General features: G+C 44.0%; 1 protein-coding gene across 8 annotated transcripts; it reads left to right on the forward strand.

Annotated features, from left to right (window-relative positions):
• The first annotated feature begins 9,103 nt into the window (after positions 1–9,103).
• TMEM100 (transmembrane protein 100) lies at positions 9,104–18,045 on the forward strand. 8 transcript variants are annotated; one of them, XM_043527759.1, is made up of 3 exons: positions 9,104–9,401; positions 16,774–17,284; positions 17,488–18,045. In XM_043527759.1, the coding sequence occupies exon 2, from the start codon at positions 16,841–16,843 to the stop codon at positions 17,243–17,245; it is 405 nt and encodes a 134-aa protein (XP_043383694.1). In that variant the 5' UTR covers positions 9,104–9,401; positions 16,774–16,840; the 3' UTR covers positions 17,246–17,284; positions 17,488–18,045. The 8 variants fall into 8 exon arrangements, with proteins under 8 accessions (XP_043383694.1, XP_037770072.1, XP_043383691.1 ...); XM_043527755.1 differs by lacking the exon at positions 9,104–9,401 and adding exons at positions 9,408–9,655; positions 12,221–12,417 and having other exon boundaries at positions 16,774–18,045; XM_043527757.1 differs by lacking the exon at positions 9,104–9,401 and adding exons at positions 9,674–9,792; positions 12,221–12,417 and having other exon boundaries at positions 16,774–18,045.
• The last annotated feature ends 1,262 nt before the right edge of the window (positions 18,046–19,307 follow it).

Raw genomic sequence — 19,307 nt, forward strand, 5'->3', positions numbered from 1 at the left:
TTGCTAAGTTATTGTAGGGGGGGTTGCGGTACTGCTCCCCTTACTTCTGCACTGCTGCTGGCAACGGCGCTGCCTTCAGAGCTGGGCGGCCGGAGAGCAGGGGCTGCTGGCCAGGAGCCCAGCTCTGAAGGCAGAGCCGCCACAAGCAGAAGTAAGGGTGGCATGAATTGGTATTTCCACACTGACGTCTGTGCTGCTGCTGGTAGGGTGCTGCCTTCAGAGCTGGGCGCCTGGCCAACAGCCACAGCTCTCCAGCCACCCAGCTCTGAAGGCAGCGCAGAAGTAAAGGTTGCAATACTGTGGCCCCCCTAAAATAACCTTGTGACCCCCTGCAACTCCCTTTTGGGTCAGGACGCCCCATTTGAGAAATGCTGCTCTCCCCTGTGAAATCCGTACAGTATACGATAAAACACACAAAAGACCAGATTTCCCAGTGGGAGACCAGATTTACGGTCCATGACGCGTTTTTCTTGGCCATGAATTTGGTGCGGCCCTAGGTAAAAGTTTATGTAGCTTACATACCGAGTGGGGCAGAGGGGGCTGTATGTGACACCAGCACAGAGTCTCCTCTGAATTTGACCCCCAGTTTGTAAAGTGCTTTGGGGTCTCTCGGGATGAAAACCAGTATAAATACAATTGATGTGTTGCTATGGCAGCCTCACACAGACAGCCACAGCAGCCAGTAGAGCAAAGTGGGGCAGTGCATGTAGAATAGTCTCCGTAGGTCGTACTGCTATATGAAATATTGTTCTGTTCACACAGCTCCTCCTAGATTCCCCTGCTTGCACACAGTGTCCCTTGGTTAAGAAAGATTCAAGCATCCCTGAGCTACTAGCGGTGGGCAAAGAATCAGTCTCACAACACCATTATCTTGCATAATGACAGGTTTCAGAGTAACAGCCATGTTAGTCTGTATTCGCAAAAAGAAAAGGAGTACTTGTGGCACCTTAGAGACTAACCAATTTATCTGAGCATAAGCTTTGTAGCTCACGAAAGCTTATGCTCAAATAAATTGGTTAGTCTCTAAGGTGCCACAAGTACTCCTTTTCTTCTTGCGAACACCATTATCATCACCATCCCATGGATGGTTAACTAAACGCAAGCTTAGCAAATGTTATTTCTCTCTAGTTTCCCTGCCTGATTGCTGGCTTCTTTGACAGAGTCCAGTGATGTCAGATATCCCTCCCAGTTCTAGCTAATTGCTCCATAATCAGGCTGTGAGGCTTTCTGTCTGCCATTGTGTTGGACATCTCGGCTGGGTGCGATCCCTGAGCAATAAGTTTGTAAGAGCTCTAGAGAGAGCCTTGTGGCTGATGGCAGACTGGTATCTTATGTCCCTCCTCCAACATGTGATTTTGACACTAGGTGTGGACCTGTACCTTCTTTCTCAAATGAGATTACTAATGTTGGTATGCCATACAGATTCAATTGCATCCATGCATGGATCAGCTGCTTGCATATCCTTAGGGAAACAGACTAAACAGACTAAAGTTTCTATATTTTACTGGTTTGTATTCTTTGTGAAATGCCATGTAGTTTTTATGCTCTGTGGGTCATCAGTCGCTTCACTTGGCGAGTCATAGCGTGGCAATAATGTTTGGAAGTTAATATGTCTTTGTTGCTAAACTCTAAAATCCTCAGCTGATATAAATCTGCACAGCTCATCTGACATCAGTGTAACTACACTGATTGACATCAACTGAGGATCTGGCCCATTGAGTGGACTATGATGTGGTGATTTTCATGTGATAAGGAATTATTGGTTCTTTCACAATAGGCTTGGTTAAATTCTATAAATACTGCACTGCTTTTATGATCAATAAATATAAATACCTCCCCCCGCAAAAAAAATCAATGGGTGAAAATCACCCCTGTGCAGAGGGCCATCACAACATGACTTATACATCACTTTTAAGTTCCACTTACACTCTCAGAACAGGGCTTAGGTGAGACTGAAGTGGTGCATGGTGGCCTTGTGCTGGGCCTCTGTACAGAGGAGAATTTCACCTAATATTAAAAAGAAGAAAAAATTTGCACGTGTAAGTCAGAGGATGAAGGTTTTTAACATGTAGCAAGAACAAAAGGCTCTAAATGACCTTGATGGATTACATGATCTCCTATCTTAAAAAGCCTTGGCAGTGTAAATAATTAATATGGGGCTGCTTAATGTTGACTGCTACTTTACAGTAAAGCTCAGATCCATGAAGATAGTTAGACTCCTAACGTCCATTGAAATCAATGGACGTTTGAGGCTAAATACCTTTGTAGAGCTGGGCCTGTGTGTTCTTCATTATATTGTCTGGATAACACTGAAGTGCTGTTGTACACTGCCACCTCTCCAGCACCCTCAGACAAAAAAGGATGTCTGTCTTACAAGGTTATTCCAGCATGCAAAACTTTTAAATAAACTTCCAGTTTTCATCTGTGGCCATGTGGGGTGGTGATTACGGGTGCAAGGACTTCTGAGAGGAGCTGATATACTCTCCTGGGTCAAGTTCCGTTCACTTCTATAAAATTATTTATTATTTGTATTGCACCAGTGCCTAGGAGCCCCAGTCATGGATCAGGCCCTACCATGCTAGGCGCTGTTCAGAGAGGAGTTTATTTTCTTAATGTTACAACAAGAAACAAATCCATCTGCAAAGAACTAACCAATTAAAAACAGTGGGTCACTATTATGTGAGTTGTGGATGGGGTTTCAATAGTGCCTAACTGATTTAGGAGCACAATCCCATTGACTTGGGACTTATGCTCCTTTGATTTCAATGGTGAATCAGTACCCAACTAATGGGCCAGATTCTCAGCTGGTGTAAAATGTTACAACTCCATTGATTTCAGCTGAGCTATACTTGTTAAACAAGTTGAGAATCTGTCCCCATGTTAGGCAAAGGGTACACCTGGTTTGCAGTGGAAATTCCCACCAAATGAATTTGCTGCCCACAGTTTACCCTACTTTGGTAATTGCTCTTTCAATTAATGCAGTTAATTAATTGTTAAGACACTTTGATGAGCTCCTCAAAGGAAAGGTATTAAAATTAGTGAAAACCTTCATCATTATTTAAGTGCATGATTCCCTTGGGTAAAATAATTATTGATGGAAGTGTGTTCCCATATGTAGCAATTTAATCATTTATAATAATAAGCAAATGTTTGTAAAAATAAAATGGGGTTTGCTGTGCAGTGAAAAGCAGAGCCGTTTCTAGATCCATAAGCAGGGTGATTGAGGACATTGCTATCCACTGAAACACATGAGATTCCCATGTACAAGAGTTTTGGGGGTGGTTGGGACTTTGGGGGTGTTTTTTCAGGACTTTTATAGAAAATAGCTTTGTGGACTCTTTTATGACTTCTTGCAAATTACCATAAAGACCAAAGTCCTGCAGAAAAGTCTGTAGTGCAACTTTCCCCACACTGACTACACCCTGCTCCCAAGGTTCCACTTCTAAGAGTGAATGGGTCATTTGGTCCCCACGGCCCATTCAGTCACTGGCTTCTCTGCTGGGATTGTCATCAAGAGAAGTGAGTAGTGCCAGATGTGATGCAGATGCCTATTGGATTGAGGCCATCTCCATTTCACACAGACAGAGAGGTCACCTGCATTTAGGCACCTGAGTGTGAATTTCACTTCTTTGCAGAGAGCCAGCAGAAAGCGTATGTACCATTTAATCCCAAAATAGGTTTTAAGTGGAACTTAAGTGATGCATAAGACTACACAGGAATGAATATCATCCTAAATCCATATGCAAGTATCTAGCTTCAATGGGGTTGAACATAGAGAAAGAGAATCCTCCTGCACAGAGCTCAGTGCAGAATCAGGGCCTGCACTCTAGCTGTAACTGACTAGCTGCTGCCTCTATGTACTAAGGTATTTCTGTCTCTCCTGGAGGTTTTAGTTGGCTGAACTGTGTGTGTAGGGTTTCTCTCTTTCACTGTGGGCGCTAATCTGTGACGTGCTTTTTCAAAGACTCTAAAGAAAATAATGTCCACTTCCTGTGTGCTTCCCTTACTGTGTAAATAAACAGGAGCCTATGAGGCGCAAGCCGCTTGGTGGAGAGGAGGGTCACTTAAAAAGTTAGGGCAAGGAAAGAAAGGGTTAAAAGTATTCTCTCTTGTCCAAAGCCATCCAGCCAAAAGATAAACAAGTCGATTTAGATCTTGATTTGGTTTGGCAGATGCTTCTCTTTCCCGCTCCACATCCTATAACCGTCAAAGACTTTGAAATGGATGGAGAAAGATTTCTAAACATTTCCTATAGCATGTGATCGGGTTCTGAACAAACACGTGTGAAGTCCTGTGTTCTGCTAAAACAATTCTTTCTGCTCTAAAAGGCTTTCCTTGTGTTGAGCATTTGACTGTTTACATAGAAAACACATATTAAGTACAGGAAAAGTCTCCTTTTGAACTATAGAAAGTGTGCCTGTTCGTTCTGACAGATCCTGTCTGGGGTTGTGTTCACCAGTGGAACTACAGGAGAAAGCCATAATGGGAACCAATGGGAGGAAGTTAAAGCCAGACATATTCAAATTAGAAATAAGGCACATATTTTTAACAGTGTGGGTTGACTAACCATTAGGACGAACTACCAGGGAAGTGCTGGATTCTACAAATCAAGACTAGATGCCTTTAGCCAAACAGAAGTTACTGAGATCAACACAGGAGTAATCGGATGAAATTCTGGGGCTTGTGTTATACAAGAGGTCAGATTAAATGATATAATCGTCCCTTCTGGCCTTAAATCTATGAATCTATGTATCAATAGCCCTTGCTGCTGCTCTCACACACCACCAAAATGCTGTTACTTAGCACACAGGGTTTCTACAGCAGAGCTTCTGCCAGCCTCTAGGAACAGCCAGAGTTTATCCATTTAGTCTCTGACAGTGGCCAGATGCTTCAGAGAAAAATGTAAAGCCTCTATTATGGGCAATTTTGTAATATAATGTCTGGCGGGGAAGTTTCTTCCTTAATCCAGGTAATTAGTGATTGGATTATGTCCTGAAGAAGCGTGAGTATAACATCGCTTGCACATTTTTGTTATTTAGTGTTAACTAGTGGGACCAATCTTATTATTCATATTGGACAGGGCAGCAACCTGGGAGCTAAGGTACATGGGTTCTAGTCCCAGACTGTCACTGACCTGCTGTGTGACCTTGGGCAATGCACTTCACCTCCTTGTGCCTCTGTTCCCTTCCTACTTTTGGCTGTCTTGTACAGGGCTGGCTCCACGCACCAGCGTTCCAAGCAGGTGCTTGGGGCGGCAGTTCCTCCGGTCGGGGTGGCAATTTGGCGGCAGCTTCTTCCTTTTGCCATCCACGGTGGCAGTTTTTTTTCACTGCTTGAGGCGGCAAAAACTGTAGAGCCGGCCCTGGTCTTGTAAACTCTTCAGGGCGGGCACTGTCTCTTGCTATGTGGCTTTTTTGGTTTGTTTTTTTACAGCAATGGCACGGTGAGGCCCTAATCTCACCTGAAACCTCTAGGCTGTGCTGTAGTGCAATAAAATAATTTACAGCAGCATCGAAAATGCACTGAAATCATGTAATCTGCTTGTCTGTCATAATACTTGTGCTCAATTAACGCCACCAACTGGAGAGCGGCAATGGAAGTGAAAGAGTCAGAACGTTCTGCAACCTACTTCTATCAGGTTTTGGATTTAGCTTCTGGTCGCCCTCATGCAACCCTTGCTAATTAAAAATGTACACACAAGGAATGCAGCTCTTCCAATGCAAATGTGTGTCATTATAAAAGTAGCTGGACATAAGAATGATCACGTGCAGTTACAGATGAAGGGTCCTGTGCTTCCCAGCGCATCAAGAGGAGCAAGTGAAAGTCAAAAAAGGCAGAAATGAATGCCCCAGTCCTGCAAAGCACTTGTGTATATTGAAGTCAATGGAATAACTCATCTAAGGGAGATGAAGAAAAGCCCTTAACATATTACTGTCATCCCAGGGTGCATCCTTTTATAATTAGCAGCTCATCAATTTCACTGTTGGTGCGATGACATATAAAATAGGTGCAGATATTAATGAACAAGGCCAGATTCTCAGCTGGTGCAAACTGATGTAGCGGCTTTAACGTCAGTGGAGCTGTGCTGATTTGTCCCCCCGTGAGGATCCAGCCCATAGTATTAATGGACTTTATTAATCGCTACTTTTCCATCCCACAGCACTCACATTCCACAACAGCATAAGGACAACTTAAAACATATTTAAATACATTAAAATCACAGATCATTCTCCAAAAGTTCCAGAAAGCAAAATCAACTGGGGCAGAGGAGGGTGGAGACCCACAAAAGGAAAAAAGCAGTAGAAGGTGGGGAAAAGGGAAGAAGAGGTAATTGAATATGGAACCCATCATGGTCATACTTTGCTAGACCAATGAATCACTTTCTGCTTTGCTGTGATGTTGAGCCTGGGAGGCTGTTAATATGCGGTCAGAATCTCAAAGGCAGCCACAAAGCATTGCAAGTGTGTCATTTAATAAGTGGAGCAACAGTGCTGCTCAATTTAGGGGTACCACCCTCTGCTTTTTTAAAAGCCCATTAGAGTTTACACTGGGAGGACTTCAAACACTCATGCATGATGTTTCCTCGCCTGTTGTTCCAGCAACAGTGGACTGCACCTCCCCAAAGCAGCTGCGTGAGTGCAAAGGTAGGCCAGACAGGGGCTTGTCATTTCCCAGCCATTTCATTTCTAATCCCCTCTAGTTTCCTGTCAGCCGCTGCAGAGACAGCCTAGGCTGAAGTCATCTTCTGGAAAAGTGTGGAAAGGAGTTGTCCATGAACAATTCAGTCTGTTGTCAGCGTGGCTCTGCAGTACCCTGGCTACCAGAATGGGAGCCGAACTCCTTCCTCCAGTGACCTGTTCATAGCTGCGACTAGGCTTTTCTGATTCAGCTGGTCTCCCCTTGTCTAATAATAACATAGGAATGCCTGCACCACGCATTTACTTAATACCTTCCATCCAAGGATCAGTGAGGTTGGTAAGTATCTCACTGGTAGGGAAAATGAGGCACAAAAAGGTGAAGTATCTCACCCAAGGTTGTCCAGTGAATCTCTAGTAGAGCCAGGAATAGAAACCAGGAGTTCTGACACCAACTCCTTTATATTAACACAAAACCACCTTTCCTTTATATTTACCTACAGTGATTCCTCCTCTTTATCTCTGTCCCAGTCTCTCCTGTCACTTTTTATTCTCTGCCATTGTCTCTCTTTCTCTGCCTGACACCTGGTCTTTCTTTCCCCTACTTCACTGGTCCTCGCCCACTGCAGTTCTCTGCCAGCCCTGCATTTCTCTCTCTACTGTGTCTCCTTCCCCAAATCTCTGCATCCTAGATCCTGTTTCCCCACTCATCTCCATCTACCATTGTTCCCTCCTCAGGTCTTAATTCTCTTTACCTCATCAGCATATGGAACTCCCATCAGCCCTCCCTATGATGAGCAAAGGGGGTGATGAGAGAAAGTGTGTGGGGCAACCAGTGTCTACTGTCTCCTTCTCCCCCATCTCTAACTCACTGTGATAGTAAGCTGGGAGAAGGGGATGGAGGAAGAGGAAGCAGCCTTGGTTGCCTGCTCAACCCTAGTAGTCCCCTGTAGGTGGGAGGAGAAGCTACAGGGGAAATCTTGCTCACACCAGACAGCCCTGCTAAAGAGAGACAGCTCGGGTGAGATGAGTGATGGGATGAAATACCTGAGAACTGGAGAAGAGGACAGTGGTCCTGAGGTCTGTCAAGGACTCCAGTGACTGTCCCTGAAGTCATGTCATCAGGTATTCTACCAGTGACAAGGTTAGGCAGAGCTACCATTGCTTTGTGATATAGTCATACAGGGCTACTAAAGCATTGGCCTAAAACATTCGGGTGAAATACAGCCCAAGTCTCATACACTAAGCTCCACTTACATTAGGTTCCACATTAGATTCCATTCTGAGGGAGCTGGCCTGTCTTTTGGGATGGGTGAAAGGTGCTGCAAACCTAAGATTCAGAAAGGAGTGCTGGACAAAAGGTGAAAATAGCAGACATCTTGTATAAAGTAGTGGCAATTCTCCAGAACACCTCTGGCCTGACTTTGACTGAAAGAGACACAACCCATGGTGGGATAATTTAAGGGATTGCATCTCCACCACCAGAAAGAAGTTAACACAACAGGAAGAGGGTGAAATCCTGGCCCCAGGAACATTAATGGCAAGATTTCCATTGACTTCACTGGGCTCAGGATTTCACCCCAGAAAGGGGAGTCAAAAGTACATGTACATTCTCAGCGACAGAGACTGATTAAATACATCCGGTGCATTGCTGATCTATCAAGCATTGATTAAATAGTGCCTTTTAAATGTAAGCTGTGGCTAAACTTAACCACAAAAATCAAACAGACCCTTCCCCCAACATTTAAGGCAAAATTTCCCGCTTATATCTAAGGAAACAAAGGAAGCCATAAGATTAAAAATAACTAAATTCTTGATATTATATTGACTGATAGATTGAAGCCTAGAAATTCCCTTTAAAAGTTTTTAAATAAGATGGATAAACAGCCTCAAACTTTATTGCACTAAGAACATAGTTCTAAACCTGATGCAAGCTGCATTCCTTCCAACCTTATTTTTGAGCAAGTAGAAGCCAGTTGGGAGCCCCTCTGGATTTCAAAGCGCACTGTGCTCCGGCAGAGCTTTTAAACAACCATAAGACACTGATCCTGCAACGAACTCTACTTGAGCAGGCCCCCACCCCCCAAACACCCCCGCTCCGTGCCCCATTGAAGTCTATAGGGCTCAGCACTGCCCCAGCAGTCCGGCCACTTGGATCAGAGCCTTACACCACTTTTCAACTAAACTTCATGCAAGAGAGAGAGGGTGTGTGTGTGTGTGTGTGTTTTGATTTGGGTTTGTCAGACATCCGGAGCTGCTGTAAAATGCACCTGTTTCCCCAGACTTGCTGGATCTAGGTTCATATAGGGCGCCCATCACCATGGTCTCTGAGTGCATTTCAGAGGACCTGAAAGGGGGGTTCCGTGCTGGAGCGGGTGGGTGGATGGGGAGGGAGTATTTTTGTTATTATTTCTGTTACCCGAGCACCCACGGGCCAGGCTGGGATCTCCGCAGGGGCACGTTTGCCCAGGCTGGGGGCTGGACGGCCGAGCCTGCTCCCCTCCTGCCCAGCGGAGAGACGGACCCCAGAGGAGAAACCAGCCAAGCAGCTTTCCAAACCTCCGGCCCGCCCGCCTGCTCCAAAGCGGCTCAGCCCTTCCCAGCCACGCTCCCTTCCGCCGAATTTCCCCCGGTCCCTTAATGGTCTTCCAGCCTGGCTCCGCACTTTGCTTACACTCCCTTGCGCGGCGATGTGCGCCCCCCCTCTCCGCTGTGTGCGCGGTGCGAGGGGCTGGCTGCCCCAGTTCCACTCCGGCCGAGGCGAAGGTAAGCGGCGCGCCCAGGCTCTGGGCTCCGACCGCCCGGGCGCCCAGCGGCATCTGCGGGCCCAAAGTTCACGCCCGCTGGGTACTGAGCCGGGGTTTTGTGCACCAGCCGGCGGCTGGCTCAGGCGCGTTTCTGGAGGAGCGGGAGCATGTGCGCTTTGTTGAATGGGACCCAGAGCTGCGGCGCTGTAGAGGGGGATTTTCTGGGTGTAAAGGGAGTCACGAGGGATGCAGGTCTCTGCTGCGCCGGTACAGGTGAGCGGTCACTGCCCTGCAGGTCCAGGAATTCTCTCCTTGGGCACAACTGTTGGGAGCGCAGCTGGAACAAACCCGCGGCGTGCCCGCCTGGAAGGTCCGCCCGAATGTAACCGACCGCGCTCCACTTGGGAGAGGTGGGTTTGATCCAGTCTGCTGCGGTTCACCGAGGACGTGTCTACCCGGTGTAACCTTCTATGGGGTTGGTCAAGCCAGGGGTGAGGGGAGTGACCCCAAGAAAAGGATTTCGTTCGCTAATAAACCCTGGAGTTGTTTAGATTGAGAGTAACTTCTACAGAACCCTATTCAATGTCTGTTGGTTTAATCCTTGTTACATTCAGGAGGACTTTCCCCCATAAAGGTACAATGTGTAGCGCATATCATTCTTCTTCTTAACTTTAAGGTGGTGTATGAATTCCTGATACCAACACTCTTGTACTTGGAGAGAGTTGCTTCTTTTCTCTCATAGGGGAGTGTATGACAACCGTTTTGTGCCTGGTCATGCCCCCTCTCTTATATTTGACTATAGACAGGACGGTTATTAGTTTACAGGACCATAGGGGTGCATGGTATATTGTAAAGTCTCCCTCTTGAAAAATTTTTAGTTGCTAAATCGCATACAGTGCAGATTCTTCCCCCACCTCTAGCCCCCTAAGATTATGGCTGAGAAATACAATAAACTTTTTGTAATTCTTGCATACAGGAATTTTGTGTAGCAACCATTATCAGCACCCCCGTCCACACTCGGATGCAGCCTGCATGTATATTACATGTACCTCTGCTACCTTTTTTGTCCTGATCCTACTGGCTTACTCCTGTGAGTAAGCACAAAGTGACTACAAAGAACTACAGAAGGTGCAGGACAACAATCAGGCCCAGAACATCTATGCAAAAAGTCTTAATCACCTTCCTCCACTATTGCATAAAACGTAAAAAGGTGCAAAGGCTGTGGCAGCTGGCCCATTCCGTCTATTTGCACTTCTCCAATGGTATTTGGCATGGAGCTGATCTCCCGAGAGAGCATCACATTGGAACCTTTCATAGTTTGAACATGAGACTTGATTTATAGATTTCACATCTCAACTTTTCTACTTTGATGGGGGATAAGTTTGCTGTGTGGATTCAGGTTTGCTGAGGGGCACTGCTATTTCACTGCAACATATTCAAGGGTAAATGCAAATCACTCACAGAACAGCATATCTATTTCTAAGCATGCCGCAGGCACCGTGGTTTGTTTAGCACAAACATCTTAGTTAGAGGTTTTTGAATAGACTTCCTTATAAAATGAATACAGTGGATGGCAAAAACTTTTTTTTAAATACCTTCAAGTACACAGTTGGTAGTTAATTCAGAATATTCCTTTCTTTTTCCTGCAGCAGGACTATGCTATACCTAGTTAAAGGTTTCATGGGGGGAAGGGGAGTGTCTAAAGTTCAGCTGGTAACTTTGTTAGGCATCAGGCAGAACAACTTATTCAAAAGGTTAAGAAAGGAGATCTTCTTAGCTGTTCACTGACATAAGCTAAGTGTATTTTAGATATTCGTGGGTGTAATATCTTAAGGATCTGGAGAATAACAGAAGTTATCTGTGTAAATGCACACTTGCATTTATGGGATATTTAAAAACAACTTCAGTTTTATCATTCCATGTATTTATTGCCATCCTCAAAGGCCCTGCTGCAGAGTTAAAATGATCCTAACACTTTACCACCTTCCCATGCCTATAGAAAAGCAATGGTGAATAAGCCTCATAACAGAAATCTTTGCCGTTTTGGGAGGTAACCCAGCTGCCTGGTGATCTCACAGCTGTTACTGCCCTCGATAACAGTTTCCCTCATTCTGCCACTCTCAAAACTGTCCCACTGAACTGCTCCAGGTTCTGAGCCCTTAGAAATCTTATTTAAAAGATTCAGAAAAGAAAATGACAGCCTGATATTAAATACAATGGAACAGTATTTATCAGCCTAGGACACAGGATTCAGTTTACTGAATAAAAGGGGAAGTTTTCAGTGTAATAAACCTATATAAGAGCAGGGCACTATCAGTAGAGCTTAAAGCGCTTTACAAAGGGAGGTCAGTCTCACTAGCCACAGTTTACATGTAGGGAAACTGAGGCACCAAGCGGTGAAGTGACATACCCAAGGTCACCCAGCAGAAAAGCTGAGTCTAGAACCCACATCGCCTGAGTCCCATCCAGAGCTCTATCTTTTAAGCTGTCTTTAAGTGGGATAACCCCTCATCATGAATATCGGGTTAAGGGTTACATTGGGCAGCAAAGATTCAGATTCCACTCCAGCTCCCCTCGAGCTCTTTTGCCAGACGCTTTAATGGACAAGGATGCCCTGAGTTCCAATGCTCATCGCTGAAGGTGACACGCTGTCAGAGGAAAAATACCAGGGTCAAAAGCAAGAGGCTGCTGTCACCAAGGAAATAGGCACTAAAGAGCAGAGGCAGGGGCGGTAGAAAGTCCCCCAGCCTGTTCAGAAGTCAGTGTAGAGCAGACCCTTATTTCCTTGCAGGAGCCTTATTCTGAAGAGCTGATGTTACCCAAACACTTTTCTTGTAGGAAACCTCCATGCTAGAGCCATATCATGTCCAATTCATCATCCAGCAACAACTAACACCCCAAAGCCTGGAGCTGCTCTTTCTGCTGCCTGACTTTACCTCAGAGTGACAGAGGAGGCTTTTTAAAACCGACTCCCCTGCCCCCCCATCCCAGCCCCTTACCAAGTGATTTGCTGTGATGGATTTCAGATGAACATGGTAGGTGCACACAGCTGGATATTGTTTTCAGCTCTTTTAAGTAAATCTCCTCTTACATTTATTAGTGGATACTAAAGTAAAACATTCCTCTACCCCTTTTATACTTTACCTATAGAATAACTGCTGTGACACCTTTGCCCAAGTGAAAATAGCTGCTTGGGAAAAAAACTGAATACAAAGAAATGTGTATTCACTAAAAGCAAACTAATGGCCCAATCCTGTTGGTATTGTTAGTGTACCCTTCCTAGAAGTTCCTACTTTATAAACCCGGGGTGTGTTGGCCAGGTGATGTCATTCAGGATTGACTTCACTTGATCTTCATCAGTTTACACAGGCTGAGGATCTGGTCCTTGCTTTTCCAGGAGTGTGTACGTTTAGTACATGCATTTGGAACAGTTTAGTTTATTTGTGTTCCAGGAACTCAAGGTGGCTTACCATATTTTTGTAAATGAATATTTGTGCACTTATGCTCTCATGTAGAAACATATCCTGCCCCTTTGAAGTCAATGGGAGTTTTGCCAAAGAGTTGGATGGGATCAGGGTTAGGCTGTAGGTGATTTTGGTACTTTTTAGGGAGGATTTTGTTTCATATTGTTCATTTTTGTTGTTTGACACAGAGATTGCTTACTGGGCAGGCAAATTAGCTTCTTCCCATAATATTTTTAATCTGCATATTTGTCCTGACTTTGTGAAGTTTGATACTATGCACCAGGGTGATACAGTGCTTATTAGGAATGTACATAACAGACTGGGACGGGAGCAGAGGGACAGGGACGCTAGGTAGTCAGCAACAGGCATTTAAAAGAGAGGTACAATGAATGTTTTGGAAAATGAACAAGTTTATTATGGGCCTGATCCAAAAGCCTCTTGAAGTGAAGGGGAACTTCCCTGCTGCTGTCAGTGGGCTATGGATCAAGTCCAAACGTGCTAAATCATTACTATGGGAGATGTGGTAAATAATATGTCTTTTTATAATGTCTGGGAAGTTTAATAAGACAGAAATGGAGCTAAATAACACAAAGGGTTTGACCCACTAACAAAGCTAAAAGACAGCATTCCGAGTCGAGTTCTCCATTGCCCTGCTCCTCCTTGACTTACATGGGTACATATTGAATATACACTGGCACCATTCTAACGCAGGAGCTTTTCACATCTTTACACTGGCGTAAGTCACTGCTCACAGGGTAGAGCAACAGCGGATCAGACCGAGGACTTTTTGCTTGCAATTTTTAGTAACGCCTAAGATAATCAGAACAGCAAGATTAAACGAAAAGGTGGGTGTTTCTCCATTCCTTCAGCTTGCCCTTCAAAGCAAATGGGATGAGCGCACCGAATGCCGATGGCCTCCTTTGACCGTCCCAGATGTTATCTAGTCAGATTCACCTGAATGGTCAGAAAGACTGTGTGGAGGCCCATGGATGGCAAGTGGGATCAGCCCAAGCCCTGCTCACTGCAAGGCAGAGGGGTGTGTGTGTAAAGTTTTGCCACGTGGTCTCAGAAAAGAAAACACGTTGTAATCGAAACAGGCGAGTCTGATTGTGTGCCCCCTGCCAATTTTGTGGGTTAACAGGGACAGGCATAGGGCCTGAAACTACATGTTCATTAAACAAATAAGGGGCATGTGTACACCAGGTGTTTATGGTCTGAAAATGCCTCAGTACATGCGATACAATTAATTAATTGGAGCACACTGACTCCAGATTCATCACAATCTCTGGTGTCCTCTAAGGCTACTTCTGTGCTTGAAGCTGGGGGGTGTGATTGTGATATGTACGTGCTAGTGCACTATGAATAGTATGTAGCCACAATAGCAGGATCCATGGCAAGCGGCAGCCTCACGTACGTAGCCATGGGGATCAGGCAGGTTTGTAATTGGGAAGCTGCTAGGCCGTGTCACTGCTCGCTGCTGCCCATGCTACGGTGGCTACCCTATATTTAGCGCATTAGCTCAATGAGCGCTAGTGTGAGCATGTCTACGGGAGCAGGGAATCGCACCCCTTGCTGCAAGTGTAGACACAGCTGAAGTGTGCTAAGTTGAAGGCAAGCTGACTGTGTCCCATTAAGGATTGCTGTAGTGATCAATTGAGCAGTTTAACAGCTTTAGGCTGGAGTTTTCAAAGAAGCCTAAGGGAGTTTGAAAATCAATGGGAACTTAAATCCCTTTGACAGTCCCAGGCCTGATGTATTGAAGCTGCAAGATTATGGCCTAGAAGAGCCTTCACCGATTCAGGTGCATTTGCGGTTTTTTTTTAGAAACGTTCAACAGTAACCCCTTTCTCTAAATAACCCTTAACTTGAGAAACAGCGTATTGTTCGATGCCAATAGGGGACAGACCCAGCCTCAGTAGGTGAGAAATGTGAGCTGTCAAATATACAAAATAAGCAGGGATTTGGGGGCCAGAGTGTTGAGAGAGTCTGGATGACTGAGGAGTTGGAATAGTTTAAAATAAACCAGCCGCCCATTGGTATTTCCTAGCACTGATTCCACAGTGCTAGGCACCTTGCACATTACTGCATGGCCATAGTGACTAGGAACCCTGAGCAAGGATGAGATGAGAGCCTTGTTGTGCTAGGTCCCATGCAGATGAAAAACAAATGCAGTTCCTGCTCCAGAGAGCCCACAGCCTGGGATTTTCAACTGAGCCTCTAGGAGTTAGGTGCTCAAATGCCATTGAAATTCAATGGGATTTGGGCACCTAATTCCCTTATTTTCTTTTGAAAATCCCAGATGAGTTAAAATATTTATAAGGCCCCGAGCATGCACCAATTTACACATACACTTAATGTTACTCAGACCAGCAGTTCTACTTGTCGTGAGTGGCGGAGCCTAAAGGAAAGGAGTAACTTTCATTCATTTAAAAAAACAAAAACAAAAAGTAAAATATTTGATCTATCAAATGAGACGTTTATTCTCTGAATTATTCATTCATTACATGGACAGCTTCAAACTCTGCTTCCAATCCAAGGCTGGAAATTGAAATAGATATTAGAATTGTCAAAATAGGTTTGATCAAAACTGTGCGTTTATTCTGTAGATATATTTAGGTTGAGATTTTCAGTGTTGGCTGGGTATTTGGATGCCCAATTCCCATTAAAAATTGACAGATGGTATTACTGCTTACTGACTTCCTGTCTGCATTTAGGCCCTGATTCTGCAAAGTCTTACTTATCTCAGTGGGGCTACTCAGTTATTACTCAGTGTGAGTAAAGGGGGAAGAACGTGGCCCTTTTGTATGCTTGTAATGATTTGCTTTCAAAGAAGCTGTAATAAAATGATTTCCAAGAGCCAATACACAGAAGGCTCTAAGGAGGAATGCAAGTTAAGTACAATTATGGAAGTTGCAACACTCTGTTATGAAACTAAATAAATACATAGTATTGCTTATTTGACCTATTCCCTACTGATGGGTGATATCCGTTGATCTAGAGTCAGTGACGTGCTATTTATGTATTGAGAAAAAAGATGCAAGAAAAGCAAAAAGGATGTGGAATCTAATAACTTATAAACAATTAATAAAGATTTATTATTGTAAAAAGCTTCCTGGTTTTATTTATATGTATAAATAAAATCATAGAAGGAAGAGCAGATAATTGTTATAAAAATAATAAACTCACTCTCCCAGGATCAAGCTGTTATTACTGTTTTCTAGTTTGTTTATATTTTTATTTTAAACTGCCTCGATGCTTCATGTATTTTGGGTGAAAATGCATCAGACCTTCCGCCTTCCTTTAATGCCCCAAGCCTTATTAATGTGACTAACCTCATTGAACTCAGTGGGACTACTCAGAAGCTTAGAGTTAAATGGGTGCCCAAGTCTTTCCAGGATCCGGGCCTAAATGTAGATGGTGTGGTGATGAGCAATGCCTATATATTAAAAAGGTGAAGAGAGTAGGCCAAATTCTGCTCTCACACACAAGCAAACTCACTGTGCCAAATTCCACAGCATAAGCAGGTCCAATTCCACTGAAGTCTAAGAAGTCGTATCTATTTTGCACCAGCTCATTGACTTTAGATTGTACAGATATAGCTAAAAACAAGATTTGGCCCAAGACCCTTCAGGGCAAGCATTTGTCAAGCTCTGTGGCTCAGTTCCTTCAAAGACTTATGCATGTGCTTAACTTCAGGCCTGGGAGTAGCCCTATTTAAAATCAACTCCAGTCCACGCAATCAAGAGGAAATACTCACATGCTGAAAGTTAAGCCCAGACATAAATCTTTGCATGATCAAAGATGCTATGTTTGTGCAGCATCTACCACAACTGGGCCCCGATCCGGACTGGGACCTTTCCATGCTACCATAAATGTGTGTAATAGTTAAAGACTTGTCAGCTGAATGCTTGCATCTTCTTTCCACAGTGTAAGGCATATTCAGCAGAACCTGGTCTAGCCTAAGAATTTGCCTAGAAAAGTCCAGAAGCACAAGATGACAGACGAGCCCATTAAAGAGATTCTGGGAGCTCCAAAGCATCCTGACCCCGTAACGATGGAGAAGAGCAATAACAATGACTGTGTGGTAGCCACTGTCCCTTTGGTCAGTGAGTGCCAGCTGACTGCAGCAACCGGAGGAGCGGAGCTGTCCTGTTACCGTTGCACTATCCCCTTTGGCGTGGTCATTCTTATAGCTGGAGTGGTGGTCACCGCCGTGGCGTATAGCTTCAATTCCCACGGCTCAATCATCTCAGTGTTTGGACTGGTCCTCCTGTCATCTGGACTCCTCTTGCTGGCTTCTAGCGCCTTGTGCTGGAAAATCAGGCAACGGCACAAGAAAGCCAAAAGGCGTGAGAGTCAGACAGCGCTTGTGGCGAATCAGAGAAGCTTGTTTGGTTAGAGACTACCAGGAAAACATTGAACAGAAGAGCGCTCCCTTGTAAGTCAATTTGACTATTTATTGATAAGTCAGACTGCAGGAGGTTTTTGACTGGATTGGAATGAAAATGGGTTGGATTAAGAGACTCTAGGAGCATCTTTGGAATTGTTAGTATCTGTCATTTCACAGACTTACAGAAAGTGATATTTCTTCCAAGACAGAGGGGGGGAAAGAGGTGGATTTTATTTTTTTTTCCTTCACAGAAAACAAATTTGTCATAACTGCGGTCAAGAGAATTAGTCAACACTCAGATACTATTGGAAAGGGAGCCCGGTGAACAATCAAGAAAATAACTTAACCTGATCTGATGTGCCAGAAACCTGCTTAAAAATAATACTCACTGTGAGGCCTGTCCAAGGGAGGAGTTGTAGCATTTGAACAGATGACAAAAAAACCCCATGTGATAGATTGCCTTTGACTTACGTTGTTCTAGGGACAAACAACTGTGATTGCTCAATAAGCTGATGTGAGGATGGCAGGTCATTTTGGTTTGTTCCAATGAGTTATCGGTGGTACTTTTAAAAAAAAAACAAAAAACAAAAAACAGTAACATTAAACTTGTTTTGCTATTGAATAGAGGTAGGTCGCTATTTGTAATTATATTTGTCCAACATAAATAACGAGGTATGAGTATAGCTTAAAAAAAAGTGAGTTTTTTGTAAATTAAAGTGGTCGGATTTAGCACTTTTGATGAGTTTGATATAAAAAAAGATGAAAAGTGTACATTTCATTTAAAATAATAAACATTCAGTGCTGCTAGAGCTTTAGAAAGTCTGGCATTTTTCATTATCAGGACTGCTTGTCCTTTCAGCTTCGATCCCCGTGCTTTACGATCTTCTTTTCACATCCCTTTGTAGACCAATAGCTGTGTTAATAATTTTGAACACAGACTGTCCTGTCTCATCTATACTTACAAAGCCTATGTTTGATTTGATGTGTTTTCCTTATTTACGTCTTCAGTAAAGATGGAGCTACATCAAAATTATAAGGCTCAGTCCTACGAAGACTTATGCATGTCAGCAATAGCATTCAGACTATGAAGTCGATGAGGTTACTCACAAGTTACTCATGTACATAAATATATACAGGATCAGCCTCACAATTACCACTATTTAGATACGTAGGGCCCAATCCTGCAGATACTCAATACCCGGTGTAGTGCTCATCACCACAAGTAGATCCATTGGTGTCATTGGATCTACTCACAGTAGCAAGCACATACGATGTGTGATATTCTGTGGTCACTCAGTGCTTAAGGTGCTTGCAAGTGCTCTGCTTTATTCAGTGTGTGGTTCCAACTGGCTGTCCATTACAGGAGCTTCACTCAATCCTGCCCAGACTCTGTCTGGGAAGCTCAGTCCTTAAAGGCACAGTCACTAATACTATGCAATGGGGCTCAGAATTTAAACAGAATACCATTTTACATTATCTTGAATTTCTCCCGATGCGTGTGGATGTAGAGGAAAAAAGAGGTCTCTATATCTTACAATTGTACGTACAACATCTAGTAGAATTAGGGTAGGGCCCTGATTTAGGAAAGCACCCCTATCCAGTATTGCATTTAAGCACACATTTAAATACTGTAGTGAATAGGGTTGGACTTAAGCATGAGTTTAAATGCTTTCAAAAATGAGGAAAAACAAAGATTTGACTGACTACACATAGCGAGCAGATTTGTGGACTAAGAAGGTGCCATTTTTACAGTCCCTTTGGTCAGCCCTCTAACCTTAAATGTTCATCAAGAGATCCAAGGCCTTTGAAAGAAGGGAGAGTGCACTTCTATCTACTGCTTTACAAAACAGCTTGCACTGCTGAAAAGACTGAAGCAAAACAGGATTGTAACTGAAGACCATACTGTTTTTACAGCAGTAAGTAAAGACTCTGCAGTCAGTTTTTATTTGGCACCCTATTCCCTTCTGAGTTAATAGAATATTTTTACAGGCTGTAGCCTTGCAAACAATTTTTTGGTCATTATTCATGACAGGCAAACACTGGCAACTTAATCATCGATAACTGGCAAGAT

Source organism: Chelonia mydas, chromosome 14 (assembly GCF_015237465.2).
Source record: "Chelonia mydas isolate rCheMyd1 chromosome 14, rCheMyd1.pri.v2, whole genome shotgun sequence".
Classification (NCBI taxonomy): Eukaryota; Metazoa; Chordata; order Testudines; family Cheloniidae; genus Chelonia; species Chelonia mydas.

Excerpts from the sequence above, each read along its gene's own strand:
- TMEM100 (XM_043527759.1), top strand. The coding sequence starts at position 16,841 with ATGACAGACGAGCCCATTAAAGAGATTCTGGGAGCTCCAAAGCATCCT.